Here is a 15,570-nt window from a genome sequence, read left to right on the forward strand (position 1 = left end):
ATGCTAGTAGAATGTTCCCATTATATGTGTGAATGATTGAATCAGGAAACTGAGATAGTCTTTTGCAGGGTCTGGCATTTAGCAAGTCTGCAATAAGCCTGTTTGAGTTTTGTTGCAAAAACTAAAGGGTCCAGAGAGAGCTACCACCTGCAGGGGCTGCAGTTCTCATAGTGGACACAAGGGGGCATGAGACACAGGCCAGACTTGCAGGGGAAGGAGCCGCAAAAGTGCCAACTTCAAGGCGGATTACGTACAAAACCAGGCAGTGCAGTGGCTCCCAAGGGGCTTGTGGGACAATGGTGGCCTGGGGGCGGGGGGGGGGGGGAGGGGACGTGAGGTCTGACTCATCTTTGAGGCAATAAAGGTGACAATGTGGCAACTTCCAGACTGTCTGAGCCCCTTTTGGTAGGAGCCAGTGCCCGGGACCACCTCTGCAATGCAGGAAAGCTGCATCACCGCCTCCTCCAGCAAGTCCCCTTTGACTGCCCAGATCAGGGTGCCAGCCCTCCTCTGGAGTCCCACAGCACCTATGCTTCCTCCTCAAGGCCCTCATTTCACAGAACTGATTCTGTTCTTTGTTGTCTAGTGAGAGCACAGGGCAGGAGCCAATGTCACTTCTTCTCCTGGGTCCTCGGAAGAGGCTGCCCAAACTGGCAGACACCACCTGGCTTTATATCCTTACCACATGCCTGAAGGAAGGACCATCGCTTCCCTCTTGTCAAATCTTATTTTTCTCCTCTGTGAAATGGAGATGGTGGAAGTATCTCCCTCCTAGGGTTACTGACGAGGTGAAACCAGTCTGTAAGGCACAAGCCCTGACATGGATCTGAACCATTCACTGTGCTCCATCACTCTTCTGGGCCCCTTTACATATGTCACAACAACCCAGCGTGGCAGGTGGTTTTACAGATGGGAACCTGCAGAGAGAGATGGAACAACTTCCTCGAGGCCCCCCAGCTAATAAGCACTGCGACCCACAAGTGTTTTCTGCAAAGGGCCAGATAATAAATATTTTAGGGCTTAAAGCCAAGCTATCTCTTTCCCAACTACTTAACTCTGCTGATACAGTGGAAAAGCAGTCCCACATAAACCGATGGGTGTCAATAAAACTTTATTTATAAGGTCAGCTGTCAGGTCAAAATTGGCCCATGGGCTGTCATTGACCAACCCCTGCTCTACGTTGTACTGCACTCAAAATAAATGGCCAAAGTGGCTCTTGTTATTATCAAACTATGAGTTTTCTGACCCTTGTGCAGTGCCTGGAACACTTAGGTTCTTCATGAATAGTTTCTGAGTTTGAATGGGATGGAATTGCAAGGACCCACTGCAGGCAGACTTGGGGTAAGGAACCAGCCCATATTTCTACTAGGCTTGCCCATCCCTCCTCCTCTTCAGTGTTACCTCCAACCAGGGAGAGAGGCAATGGGGTGCTGGGAGGGAGCCAGGGCCTGGATTTAGGACAAACACTAGTTATCAGAATTTGAGCCAGCCTTCCAATTTCTCATTTCCTAAACAGGAGAGTAATGCCAGTTCTGCCAACTTGACAGGGCTTCCCTGAGCTAAGAGGGGCGACAGAGCTTTACTGGTCCCCTGCACCAGCTTTTATGAAAACCTTCCCAGGAGGCAAGTAGGGTTTAGTCCTTGTTGGGTCAAAGCTAGAGTTCTGATTCTCCTCTAGTCTCCCAAGGATTGATGATGGGAAACTTGGTTATGCCCCTCTCTCTGGAGGGAGGGAAACTCAGGTTGGCTCCAGGGCCTCAGTTAATGATGCATTCCCAGCTTGTGCTTGGAAATATGCAGTGGAGAGACAGCCCCAGTCAATCATTGACATAGCGTTCACACCTCAGTTGTTACCGCGTCCTCTGGCTCAGAGCCAAGTGCCAGGGGAGACACCTGCCCAACAGGGGCAGTGACCAATCTGCAGGCATTCAGGAACAAATTATTTGTCAAATTCAGAGCTACCTCAGCCCCACGGGGTTCAGAGGGGCAAAGAGAGCTCAGACATCCCAGAGAAGATGGCCCAAGATCAAGTTCCTTCAAGCCAGCTTATGATATGATTCATCCACCTCATTCATCCTATAATTATTTCTTGAGCACCTAGTATGAGCCAGACATTACAGGAGCTAGTGAACAAGCTAGCCAAAAATCATAATTTCAGAAAAAGATTCAGTGAAGAAAATGCAACAGGTCATAAACTAGAGAATGATAGGATTGATGGGAGGGGGGTGGTGGTGGTAAGAAAAGTCCAAACCTCAAACTAAATAAGCCAGAGGAGTTGCCCTGACCGCTGAGGAAAAGGTAGCTCAGGCAGAGGGACTGGCAGACACCAAAGCCCGGTGTGCTGGAGGATGGGGGTGTGGCTGCATTGTGGACCACAGGAGAAGTGGCTGGCACAAAATGAGATCAGAGTGATGGTTCTGATGACCTGAAATTCAAATGCATTTGGAGGAGTTTTGTTCACCTTTTTTAGTATTTTCAGGACTTTGGAACCTGTTCCTTCCAGAACACTTATAATTTTTTTTCAGACAAATGCCTATAAGAGAAACTGTTTCCCTGCTATGTGCTTGTTTCTTCCTGAAAGATGGCTGGGAACACTGAAAATAGAAACTCAGCTTTGGGGCTGAATCCAGGAGGAGAGGGGGACTGCAGCAGGGTGGAGTGCTGTGGTCTGGGGGTGGCATGAAGCTTCCCCCACCCCTCTCTGTCCCTTGAGGCCAGGACATCATCCTTCTATGAACTTCTATGGGCCTGACTCATTGTGGCTTTTAAGATGGCCTGATCGGTATCTACTAAAGCTGAATGCAGCATCCCTATGACCAGAAATTCTACTCCTGGGCATGTACCCAACAGAAATGCATCCAACGTGCCCCCAGAGACATGCACGAAAATTAATTCTTAATAGTCCCAAACTGGAAACAACCCAAATGCTCACCAACAGAGGATGGATAAGTAAATTATAGAATATTCACACGACAGAATGCTACACAGCACATGCAACAATATGGATGAATCTCACAAACGTAACAAAGCCAGACCCCAAAACACATACTGTGTGATTCCACTTGTGTGAAGTTCAAGAGCAGGCAGACTAATGCCTGCTGTTAGAAGTCAGAAGAGTGGTTACACTCAGGTAGGGGTGGGTGAGGGGCTGGCAGGGGGCACAGTGGGACTTCTAAGAGCCTGGTAATGGTCTCTCTTGATCTGGTTGGTACTCAGGTGTGTTCATTCTGCAAAAATTCACCAAACTATACATTATAATTTGTACACCTTTCTGTATGCAAATATACTTCATTGTAAGTTTTTTATTTTTAAAAGATTTTATTTATTTATTTATTTGAGATAGAGAGTGAGAGTGAGAGAGAGAGCGAGCACAAGCAGGAGGAGCGGCAGGCAGAGGGAGAAGCAGACTCCCCACTGAGCAGGGAGCACAATGTGGGGCTCGATCCCAGTGTCCTGGGGTCATGACCTGAGCTGAAGGCAGACACCTTCACCCAGGCACCCCTCATTATAAGTTTTTTAAATGGCCTTATTAAGTTCTTAGGAAGTGTAAGCAAAGACACTGAAAATAGAGTCCTTTGCAGTCGATTTACCCACTCTCATTCATCAAGCCCCATGCAGCAATTTGTCCTGCACAGGCTGCTTGCTCTGCCTGGAAGCCTTTCGCTCTCCTTCCTTCTTCAATTCCGTTCTTCTTATTGTTGCCTACTTATTAACTCCTATGCATCCTTCAGTATTCAGCTCATAAGTGATCTCCTCCAGGAAGCCCTCCTTGACTTCAGAGTCTAGGTCACGTATCTTTGCTACAGGCTCATTGAACTTTGCTTTTGAATACTTACTTTGGGTGTGATTATATACTTGTTTGTGTAATTACTTGACAGCTGTCCTACTCAAAAGAATGAGAGCTGCAAAACAGTGGGACTGTGTTTGCTTCTGCTCACCATTATATCCCCAGGACCAAGCACAGTACTTGATAACATAATAGGTACTCAGTACATATTTGTCAAATGAGTGAATGAGTGAAGGAATGAATGATGAATGAAGGAATAAAGTCCTATAGATGTAGTCCAAAGCTACTCACAATAAACATTGCTTTATCTCAAAAATTCAGTTTAAATCCTCCATTCTATTCTATAGCAGTCTTTGATAGAAAATAATATTTTACATTATCTACCATCATGTGGAATTGATGATCCTAACAAACACATGTCCATCTGTAGCCTAATGTAATTCTAGCACACTGTTACATCTCCCCAGATATGGTATATGTTTCCCAATTTTAAAAGCTAAGATTTTTGTGTGCTTGGCACCTCCCATATGATAGCTGAGAAATGGAAGTCGGGATCTATGACCTTAGTGGACATCCGCATCTCAGCTGAGGAACTGGAAGCAGGATAATAACAGGCGATAATGGAATTTCCCCAAGGTCACAGAGCTAGCTGGTATTTTTATTTACATTTCATCCATTTATATTTTTTAAAATAAATCCACCTTCCTGTCACTTTGGAAGGGGTAGATAAGAAGACTGAGCATGCTTCCTTCTGGGTTTAATTCCGAGGTTCACTAGTGGGTGGCTATTGGCAAGTCTAACCTCAATTTCCTCATCTGCAAAATGGGGAGAATAAGAATATCCCATAGGGTAGGGTTGTTGCAGGGATGTAATATATGCAAATGGCTTAGCACAATGCCTTGTCCTTGGTAAGTGGTCCGTGAAATTAGCTGCTGCTGTTAATGTTCATGCCTTGGGGCTGGAGCGGGAAGGAGTGGAAGGACTGACCTTGGCCTTCAATGGGTGGGAACCCAAGACCAGAGGCTTCTGCTCATTAAACTTGGAGAAAACAGGCCTTGGTCCAATTCAAGAGGAAACTGCTATGGGATCCATTTAACTGTCTCTCTCTCTCTAGGAGTGGTTGAATCTACTGCCTTGGTCGTTTGGCTGAGAAGACAAATTAGCCAGAAAGCATTTTTGTTCAATAACACCCAGCAGGTGGTAGAGTTTGTGAACTCTAGGCCTTTGGTCATCATTGGCTTCTTCCAGGTACTGGGGTCAAGAGGTGGGAGGTGGCTTTTTGACTGGTGAGGAGTCCTGTGTCTGGGTGGGGGTGGGGTAAGGAGAGGTCTTCATTTGGGTTAATACCATACCCATTCTTCCTTTTCCAATGAGCTGGTTTTCCAAGTAAATGCAGTGTTAAAATGAAGAAGGAAAGAATGGAAGGTGACGTGGTAGGAGAAGCTAACCAGAAAGGTGGACAGGAATGCAGAGAGAGGAGAGGAGATTGACGTTTATTAAATTGGTTTTGATAGTATAACTGATCTTGTGGAGGTCCATTTAAAATATCGCTGAATAATAAATAATTTGCAAATCGCTTTTCCTTGTGGAGAATGAGTTTCTTATATATCTTTACTCATTTCCTGTAACTTGGATGGCTCCTCCCTTCCCCCAGCGGAAGTCAGAACTTTGGCATTATATTTTTACACAGGGAGTGTATGTACCTCTTTCTGTCTCATCTCACTTTTTGACAGCCCCAATTTTCTTTCAAGTTATAGAATGAAGGCTGTGACTACAGCCATATCTTGATACCAAGTTTATATTTGGTGATCCATGTGGTCAAACCAGCTGCCTTTTCTGAAAGCAATTAAGGAATAAATGTTTAAAAGTCTCAACCTGTGTGTTAGAACAGCCTTACTCTAGATACTTGGAAAGAGTTGGATTTATCAATTCTTTTCATTAATCTCTGTGGATTTGCCTATTTTGGCTTTAGTCATAGCCACAGAAGTATTCTGAGTATGTAACATTCATGAAAGGGGACTTAGGGAACCCAGGAAAACCCTAGAACTTGGAAAGGTGAGGAGATAAATTGGTCACCATTTCCACCTTGACCTTAAATAAGCCAGACGTTTTGCTTTCTACCAAAACCTCACCAAACATCCTTCCCCAAACAGGATTTAGAGGACGAAGTAGCAGAGTTGTTCTATGATATGATCAAAGACTTCCCAGAACTAACGTTTGGAGTGATATCAATTAGCAATGCTATTGGACGTTTCCACGTCATCCTTGACAGTGTTCTGGTGTTCAAAAAGGTAAGACTTGGATTTTATTGCTAGTGAAGGGTCTCCAGCTCAAAATAGTGGACTATGCATGGATCTACAGGCTTTGGGTACAAATTCTGGTTCTGCCACTTGTGAGCTAAGTGGCATTGGACTAGGCAGCTTTTGTGAGATCACAGTCTCCCAGAGTTTCTCTGGCCTTTCTAGACATCTTCCATTGTTAGCTCCTCCTCCTTTTCTGAACCAGTAAATGCCATTCATTAAGGCTCAGTCCTCTGCCCTGTGTTTTCTTCTGGTCCCTGCTCTCTCACCCACCCTCCATCAGCAATTACCACCCATACACCCATGACTTACAAATCTCCCATTTCCAGCCAGACTGCTCTATCTCCAGACTTTCATATCCATTACAGATGTCTCAACATGACCAAGCCTAACATCATAACCTCTCCTCCAAATCCTCTTTCAGTGTTTTTTCTTTTTCTCTCAATGAATGGTGTCATCATTTCTCCAATGTCCCATCTGAGCAAAGCCAGAATACCCAGGCATTATTCTAACCCCTCCCTCTTCTCCATCCTTCACAACCAGTCCATCACCTCAAACCTATTGGTTTTAAATCCAAACTATCCTTGAGTCTATTTCTCCTGCTACCATCCTAAGTCAAGTGACCATCATCTCCCATAGCTTAATGCAACATCTACCCAACTGGTCTACCACATTCTCTCTTATCCCCTAAAGAATAATCTTTCCAAAACTCAAAAGTGATGGCCACCTACCTCCTTCCCACCAAAAGCCCTTTAATGGCTTCCTATTATTCTTAGGATAAAGACTCAAGTCCCTAACAAGGCCCACAAGGCCTTCCTCAGTCTAGCCTCTATTACACTTCTTCCTTCTCTCCCTCTCTGGGATCTGAGAATAGATCATCCGAGCTTAATAGGGCAGCTACTAGTCACATATGACTATTTACATTAAAACTAATTAAATTAACATTTTAGCTCCTCAATCAAACTAGCTACATGTGGATAGTGGCTACTATATTGGACAGCATAGATTTACAGAGCATTTCCATCATCACGGAAAGTTCTATTGAACAGTGTACTCTAGAAACTGTAGGCTGGTTCCTGGAACATGCCTTACTCCCTCACCACACAAAGCCAAATCCTTACAATAATCATGTTATTTATAGATATGGCTTAGAGAGGTTAGGTTACTTGCCCAGGGCCACATAGGAGGTGGGTAAAGTGATACCCAGACCTGCTTAAGACTGTGAACCACTTCATTTTTACTTGGGCTCTTAGAATTAATTATAAGGTTTTAAGTTGAGAATAAATTAACCTGATTTGTGTCTGGGAATGGGACAGCACAGAGTCCCAAAGGAGATCCAAATACATATGGAAATCTAGTATATGATAAAGATGATATTTTAGATCAGTAGGGAAAATATGTTATTCAATGACTAGTGTTGAGAGGATTGGGTAGCCATCTAGAAAAAAAATAAAGCTAAATCGATATATCCTCCTTCCACAGAGTTGAATCGAAGACTGATTTCCGATTTAAAAATATAACAAAGAAACAACAGGGGACTTTACTTTCTAAACTTGGAGCTGGAAAGTCCTTTTATAAAGCATGACAAAAACCCCAGAAACTATGAAAAGAAATACTGATAAATTTGGACCACATAAAAAGTTAAAAGTTCCACAGAATAAACCTCATCACAATATCAAAAACCAAAGAGCAAACTTGAAAAATGCACTTAGGACAGAGTCAGTCTATTTTAATGGTTAAGAGCATGAGCTCTAGAGTCAGACCACTGGGTTGGAATCTTGGCTCCCCCTCTCACTCACTTAGCAACCTTGGGCAAGTCACTTCACTTTTCTGTGCCTTGATGTCCTCAACTGTATAATGCGAGAAATCATGATTCATAACTCAGTAGAATATTATGAGGATTAAATGAGTTCTTGCATATAACATATTTAGAACGGTGGTTGGTACAATATGAGCTCTCCATAAGTCGGATTAACATTATCAGACTATTGTCATGACCAGAAAAGAGTTTCAGCTTTGTCCAAAGGACAACAGGGGCTATGAAGTATTTGAGCAAGACAATGACATGAGTTGCTTTCTAAGAGCATCACTCTGGCTAAAGGTGGGGGGTGGGTTGGAGGGAAACAAGGGGAGAAACTGGAAGACCATTAGGCAGATTTTGCAGGAGTCCAGGAAAGAGGTTTGGACTAGAGGGTAGGCTCTGTGAAGGTGAAGAGAAACAGACAGCATAGGGAGAAATCAGCCGGAGAGAGCTACGTCTTTGTTCTCCTTCTCCCACAGATTTTGATCCCGAGCTACAGAGAATTATTTCCTTCCCTGTGTTAATCCCAGTCCTTCTGAGAAGCAGTCATCAAGCAGGATTAGACATGCAAAAGATTAGGGGGAATGCTTGTGAAAGGAAACAGAGGGAGCTGGGGGAGACTCATCAGGCCACTATGTAGGTCTGACCCTTTGGAAGGAAGGAAGGTCCCCTGCCTGCAGAGAAGTTCTAAGAAAGCTGGTCAACGTCACCTACCAGAGAAGTCCTGCATCTCCCAGAAATGGGCTTGCCTTAGTATCACTGACACAGGGTCATTGGTTAGGAGCAGTGTGTAAGAAACTGCATCAGCACAACTATTTGGATGGATTTCAAAACGAAGCAACTGGCTACCCATTGACCATACTCCCTGCTTTGTAGATTGGAGATTTTCACAGCTGCCACAGACCCATATTTCACTCACAGGCTAATCCGCCAGGCTGTTCATATTTACCAAGTACCTAGATTATGGATTACACTCGTCACTATGGTGTTCTCCTTTTGTCCATGGGGAAAATTGTGCTATTTATATTTATTAAGTGTCTACATTATGGAAGCTACTACCCTCCAATACTTTTCTCCTTTTGTCCAAGGGAAAAATTGTGAAACGCGAGGAGCTTATTAATGACATTACCAACAAACATGTCCTCAATCAAGTCATAAAAGAGCACCTCACAGATTTTGTTATTGAATACAACACCGAGGTCAGTGAGCCAAAGGGTCCCTGGGAGAAGGGTAGGGTGGGGCAGCTGTGTGCATGGATGACCTGTTTCCCTGGTAATTTCAGAACAAGGACCTGATTTATGAATTGCACATCCTGAATCACATGCTGCTCTTCGCCTCCAAAAGCTCGGAGTCATTTGGTATGATAATGCAGCATTATAAGTTGGCATCAAAGGAATTTACAAACAAGGTTTGTGGAAAGTGCTATTGCCCTTATTGGATGGGTATCCAGGACCCACAGACGCTAATGTCATTTGCCTGCCCTGCTGATTGTAAATTGAGCCCAGGATGATTTGTATATCCATTTGCATACCAGTTTCCTTATTTGCATATTGATGCTACATATTATTTCCTACTTAATTTTAAACCAGGCTTCCTCCCTTCTTCCTGCCCAGTGTCTCTTCCTTTTTTTTTGCCATACCTATGCTTCTTCTTTCCTCATCTCTTTGGGTTTTTTGTTTGTTTTTTAAGATCTTATTATTTGACAGAGAGAGACACAGCGAGAAAGGGAACACAAGCAGGGGGAGTGGGAGAGGGAGAAGCAGGCTTCTCACTGAGCAGGGAGCTCGATGCGGGGCTGATCCCAGGACCCTGGGATCATGACCTGAGCCGAAGGCAGGTGCTTAACGACTGAGCCACCCAAGCGCCCCTTTCCTCATCTTTTTGAAAAGTCTACTATGGGAACATGGATAGTTTGGCTGCTTTCTTGATGGACGATGCTCTAGCAGGAGTGAGGGGCTGTAGTATGGGTGGTCTTTGGCCTGGACGTGAGGGGGAGGCGAGAACACCCCTGCCTGAGGTCAAGGAGTCTGAACAGCCTGCAGGTGTGAAGCAGCACAGGTTGTCTGATAAGTAACTGCTGAGACAAAAGGCTTTAGCATTGCACAGACCTGGTTCAAATTCTCTTCCTCTTAGAAGCCATTTTGTTCGTGAGTTTCTTAGCCGCTGAGTTTCAGTGTAAAATGGAGAACTTCATGGAAGAAGTAGAGGTGTCACAGGTAAAGCAATGAGCAAATGTACAGTGAACAGTGCTATCACCGTTAGAAACAAATCTGTTTTTCTCAAGCACCATACCTATCCTATATGTACCACCACCTGGACTATGGGGGGAATTTACTTCACTTTTCTCTTTATTTTTTGTAAAAAGTACAGTAATGGCAGATTATTTTCCTTTTGATGAAAATTACTCTAAAATTCAAATGAAACAATTAAAAACTTTGAAACCCAAAATAAACACACAGTAAAGCCACTAGGGTGTGAACATAGTTAATGTTCGTGCTACATCCCACCACACTATTCTCCAGGGAGTTTGTTCCAATTACAGAAATACCTCTTGTAAATAAATTTCCTGGTTTATTCAATTTTAAATTTTTGATGTAATTCAGCTGATCACGATCTGATTGCTTCCGTCTATTTCTCTTATAGTAGTCAATATGGAGACATATTTCTTCCAGATTATTATTTTTTTATTTAACTCTTTAATCTAGGTGGAGTTTGTTTGGGCATACATTGTGAGATAAGGTTCTAAAATAGCCTTTACCCCAACTATCTACCTTCCTAAATGCCATTTGATTGTAATCAATTTTAGAGCCAAAGATAAATGGATGAATATTATTCAGACAGGTCATTCCCCCATATCTTATCTTGTTCATGGCTAGTCAATATTAGTTGAAAATATACAAGGACGGTTCTAATGCTTTGCTTTGTTTTCCACTCCACAGCAGAGGGAAGAGCATTGGGCACATAATAGGGCCCTTAATATTTTGACAGATGAATGACCTGAGAGTATCAGTGTTTCCTGTGGCCTCCCTGCTTCCCCTCTTGCTTCTTCTCTGCAACCAGAGTCATCTTTTAAAAATTATCGTAGCACTTTCTGGCTCTCACTATTCTTTAGTGGTCTTCCATCTTATTCAGATAAAAGCCAGCCTCCTTACTGGAGCTCTGATCTCATCTCACACATCTCTAACTTTGTCGCCCTTGATTCTCCCTCATGGTGCTGAAGCCACACTGGTCTTTCCTTAGAATCTGTGGATGCAGATTCTAAGCATTGACAGTTTCCACTGCCTGATTCATGTTCCCCTGACTTGTTACCTCATCACCCAGGTCCCAGCTAAAATGTCACCTCCTCAGATACTCCTGACCTTCCTACCTAACAACGGGCTCTGACCTCACTCCACCTGTATGGTCATTCTCTATCATGGGGCTCTGTTTTACTGTCTAATTGACACTCATTGCTATCTGAATTTATTAATTTTTTACTCCTTTGTTGCCTGTCTTTTCCACTAGAATATAAACTCCATGAGGGCAGATCTTATCTGCCTTGGGCAGTTTATATCCCCAGTGCTTAGCAAAATGCCTAGTAGGCACTCTGCAAATATTTGTTGAATGATGAGTGAATGAAGTCATGAATTTCCTTGACAGAAGAATAATCTAGAATAATAATGAGCTGACATGTATTGAGCATTTTTACCTCCCAGTTACTGAACCAAGCCTTTATACACATTGTCCTGTTTAATTCTCTCAGCGACCCTATAAGGTGGATACTCTTATAATCACCACATTACAGGTAAGGAAACAGGCATAGAGAGGGTCTGTTACTGTTTTGCCCAAGGACCTTGATGAAAGCTCAGGACACCTCCTGACTTCCTGTGGTTGTGTGGATGGTACCCTGCACAAGGATGGTGAAACCAGGCTGGTGGCCAATCCCTGTCTGTGCCCTGGGGCACAGGGCTGCCCCTCTCTGATGGAAAGGAGCCTCTTTGTTCTGTCTTTCAAATGCAAATAGCCATAGACCCTGCTATTCACATTCCCTTAGTGCTCTCCCAAGGTTTCCCAAGTTTCTCTCCCTCAGTAAGGGATTCCTTAGCTAATTTCAATCTTTACCCTTTTCATGACCTCCAATCCCAGAGAGACTCAGGTTTTATTTTATTTGGTAGATCCTTTTCATCCTTGTGGATGCAGATGAACGCAGAAACGGAAATATCTTCAAATACTTCAGGATTACAGAGGTTAATATGCCATGTGTCCAAATCCTAAACTTAAGCTCTGATGCAAGGTACAAAATGCCTTATGAGGAGATAACCTATGAAAATCTCAAGAAATTTGGCCGCAGCTTCCTGAATAGAAGTGCCAAGGTACGTTTGTTTTTAGACAAAGTTTACTCAGAACCTCAAAATTTCATAATTTTGCTGGCTTTGGTCATCTGAATGGGGAGGCAGAATCTCATGGTTCAAAGTGGGGAAATACCTATATCTCTCCATCTCCAATCTTTTCAACTTTTGACCTGTCTTGACCCTATAATTCCACCATTAATTCTTTATTTTGAAAGGCATTTCCTTTGCAGGAACTCCCAACAGAAATGCAGGAGCTCCCGGGGCCAACATTCTCTGAAAGAAGACACTTTTCCTCCTTCCTTTGAAGGATAGATAGATTTTTGGGGAGAGGAGATAGGGTGGTGAGGTATTAAGCAATCAGGATTTAGCCTCAAAGGTTTCATGTACCTCTTATTGGGAGATTAGAAAGGAGCCTGTTTTGCTAAAAGGGAGGAGAGGCTGTAGAAGGATCAGACATAACACAGTATCTCCTGTTCATGTAGCACTTATAATGTCCCCCAGTCACCCTGCTGAATTAGATGGCCATATTTTTTATTTTCCAAATGGGACCACTTTTGAGACTAATGGGGGGGGGTGCATTCTTTAAAAGTATTCTGGAACAACAGGAATAAATTGGAACTTTCCAAGCAAATCAGAATATTTGGTCACCTTCCCTCTGAGGATTCCCATTACCTTCTGTCCATTCCTGTACAGATACTCCTTCTCAAGTGAAAGCCATTTTTTCTCTGATGCACAACATCATCACAGGCCAGGTGGTGAGGCTGGTATCTTCCATGTCATTTCTCCTCCTCCTCCCTTCAAAACTCCAGATCCCATGCATTTGGACTTTAGATTGCCTGCTCCCTCCCTCCATTTCTGTCCTCTAGTCATGTCCCTTTCACTGTTGGGGGACTTAAGTTCCTCATTGCAGACTTGCCCTCCATCTCTTCTCTGCCATCATTTCCAGAGATGCCAGTATCCAAAACCCTGGTCTCTCTCTTTTCTCATAATTGGTGTGTCCATGCCATCCCAGCCACCTGCTCTGTGGCCACACACTAGAGATGGCAGCCCCTCTGAAAATCTGACTTCAAGCTTCCCATCTTCTTAATTTTTTTTTCTAATATCCACATTGCTACAATTCTTTGCCCTTCTCATGGCCTCCAATCTCCTGATCCCCTTTCACAATCTCTTTTCTGCCTTCCTTCATGAACTTGGGATTCCACGGTTCACAGCTCTGCTGATGATTCCCTTAACTTCCTTATTCCTTTATCCACCTTCTACCTTCTTTACACCCTGTAGAATTTACAAGGCAAAACCACAACTCTGGTTGAACTGACTTAATGTCCCTACTTCTTCCAGGCCAATGCTGGAGAAAAAGAACACCACCATGAGGCAGGCTGGCCTCATAGAATCACAAACCTCCCATGAGCTCTCTGAAATGTCCTGACATTTCTGTATAAATTTCTCTTAGTGTGTTCATTCTCTGAATCTCCGAGTCTTTGTCCTCATACCCCATTCCTATTCCAGTCTCAGCTGAGTACAAGACCATGTATCATTAAGACAGGGGCCCCTCATTTTCCATCACCACATCTACAAACCTACCTGGAGCTCTACCTCAGGAGGTGTCTGTCTCCTCCTCCCATGCTCTTGCAATAGAGATGACACTTCACATGACTTACAAGATGTCACATGCCTGATCTGGCCCATTTCTAATTTCCATCATTTCCCATCTCCCATGCCCAGCCTCCACCCTCCTTTATGCTCCCTCAGAAAGAATCTTCCCTTCTAGAGGCTGGTGTGGGGATGAGGGAAGTATTGTAAATCTGAGTTAACTGGATAAAGAACAGAGAGCAGGAATGAGGAGTGGGGAAGGCCCTCCAGGCAGAGGAATGGCATAAACAAAAGCCTGAGGTGGAAGAAGGCTAGCCCTTTGGGTAAACAGAAGATCAGTATGGTTGAAGAAAGCAAGGAAAGAATGGTAATGAGCTTGGTGAGGCTGGTAGGAGCCAAAGTGTGATAAAGGCTTTATAGGTCATGTAAATTACCTTGGGTTTGATTCTGGGAGTAATTGGGAACAGCTAAATTTTGGGGGGAGGGAGGGAGAAACCAGTTAAGATGTTGAAGACATGAACCCCACTCTAGAATTCATCCCAGTTTGAAGCCCTGCCTCCTCCCCAACCCTCTGATCTCAATTTGCCCTGAATAATCCGGTCTGGACATCAAGCATTTCAAACTCTTTCCCAAGGTGGTTATAAGAACAAGAGAAAATTTTCCATTGTTTCCTGTCAGGGCAGAGAGCCCCAAATGCCAACCCCTTTCTGGAGACTGTTAGACCTCTCAAATTTGCTTCCTAGAAACATCAATCCAGTGAAGACATTCCAAAATATTGGGACCAGGGGCCAGTTAAGCAGCTCGTTGGGAAGAACTTCAACATAGTGGTCTTTGACAAGGAAAGGGATGTATTTGTGATGTTCTGTAAGTATCTCTGCAGAGGCCATAGAAGGCAATGGCCCAGACATTACTCTTCAAGTGCTGCTCCTGAATTCTGGGGCCTCCAAATCTCCAAAATCTATCAAAGCATCATGCCAAGGATGGTCTTCAAACATCCAAAGAGTTTGGATCAAGATGCTATCAGCTACAATGCAACTCTCCCCGAAAATCTAATTCTTGGAACATACCTTCCATATAATCCAGTCCTGTGGCTTTTATAGCAATAATAATGCTGATGGCTAACAATGATTCGATGCTATGGTATACCAGGCCTTTTGCTAAGCCATTCTATACTTTATCTCATTTAATCCTCACAACATGCTTTTGAAAGTAGCTACTATTATTGCTCCCACTTTGCACAGGACTAAACAGAGTCTCGGGGAGGTGAAGAAACTTCCAAAGTCAGGCAGCAAGTAAGTGCTGCAACTGGGATTGGATCCTGGGCAGCCTAACCCCAGTGCCTCGGCTGGTCACTGCTATAAAGAACGGCAGTTCTGGCTTTATGTAACTTATCAAACGGCCCATATTTAACCTACCTGAGTTGGTGTGGCCAAGCCGGAGACTCAAATCATGCAGGTAAAGGGCTTAGCAGTGTCTGGCATGTTGCAAGTACTTGATAAATGACAGCTATTATTATTCCTATTGTTGTAATTATTTCCAGTACTTGCCTAAGAACTATTGCCCTTTCTCTGCTGTTTCTGATTTGCACATGAGAGTCATAGCCAGGGACCTCTTTCCCACCCTGAGACACAGAGAAGGATAATGCTGAAGTTACTTCAGACATCTCTTGTATTTTACCATTTATCGAGCACTGACATGAAGCCAGGCATGAGTTGGCTGTGTACACACCTGCTCTTATTTCCTCCTCAAAACAAGCCTCTT

At 43.7% G+C, this 15,570-nt stretch overlaps 2 protein-coding genes across 2 annotated transcripts in view; one reads left to right on the forward strand and one right to left on the reverse strand.

Annotated features, from left to right (window-relative positions):
• The window catches only part of LOC123840651 (acyl-coenzyme A synthetase ACSM5, mitochondrial-like), a 120,486-nt gene that overhangs the window by 64,281 nt on the left and 40,635 nt on the right, over positions 1–15,570 (reverse strand).
• Positions 1–15,570, forward strand: part of LOC123840650 (protein disulfide-isomerase-like protein of the testis) — a 34,016-nt gene that overhangs the window by 13,849 nt on the left and 4,597 nt on the right. The window contains exons 3-8 of the mRNA XM_064590314.1: positions 4,902–5,035; positions 5,941–6,078; positions 8,977–9,087; positions 9,171–9,296; positions 12,043–12,240; positions 14,553–14,673. Coding sequence (XP_064446384.1) covers positions 4,902–5,035; positions 5,941–6,078; positions 8,977–9,087; positions 9,171–9,296; positions 12,043–12,240; positions 14,553–14,673 — 828 coding nt within the window. The remainder of the gene's footprint in view (positions 1–4,901; positions 5,036–5,940; positions 6,079–8,976; positions 9,088–9,170; positions 9,297–12,042; positions 12,241–14,552; positions 14,674–15,570) is intronic.

The sequence above is a fragment of the Mirounga angustirostris genome, unplaced genomic scaffold (assembly GCF_029215605.1).
Source record: "Mirounga angustirostris isolate CCGP_5_RB_7025 unplaced genomic scaffold, mMirAng1.0.hap1 SCAF_5, whole genome shotgun sequence".
NCBI lineage: Eukaryota > Metazoa > Chordata > Mammalia > Carnivora > Phocidae > Mirounga > Mirounga angustirostris.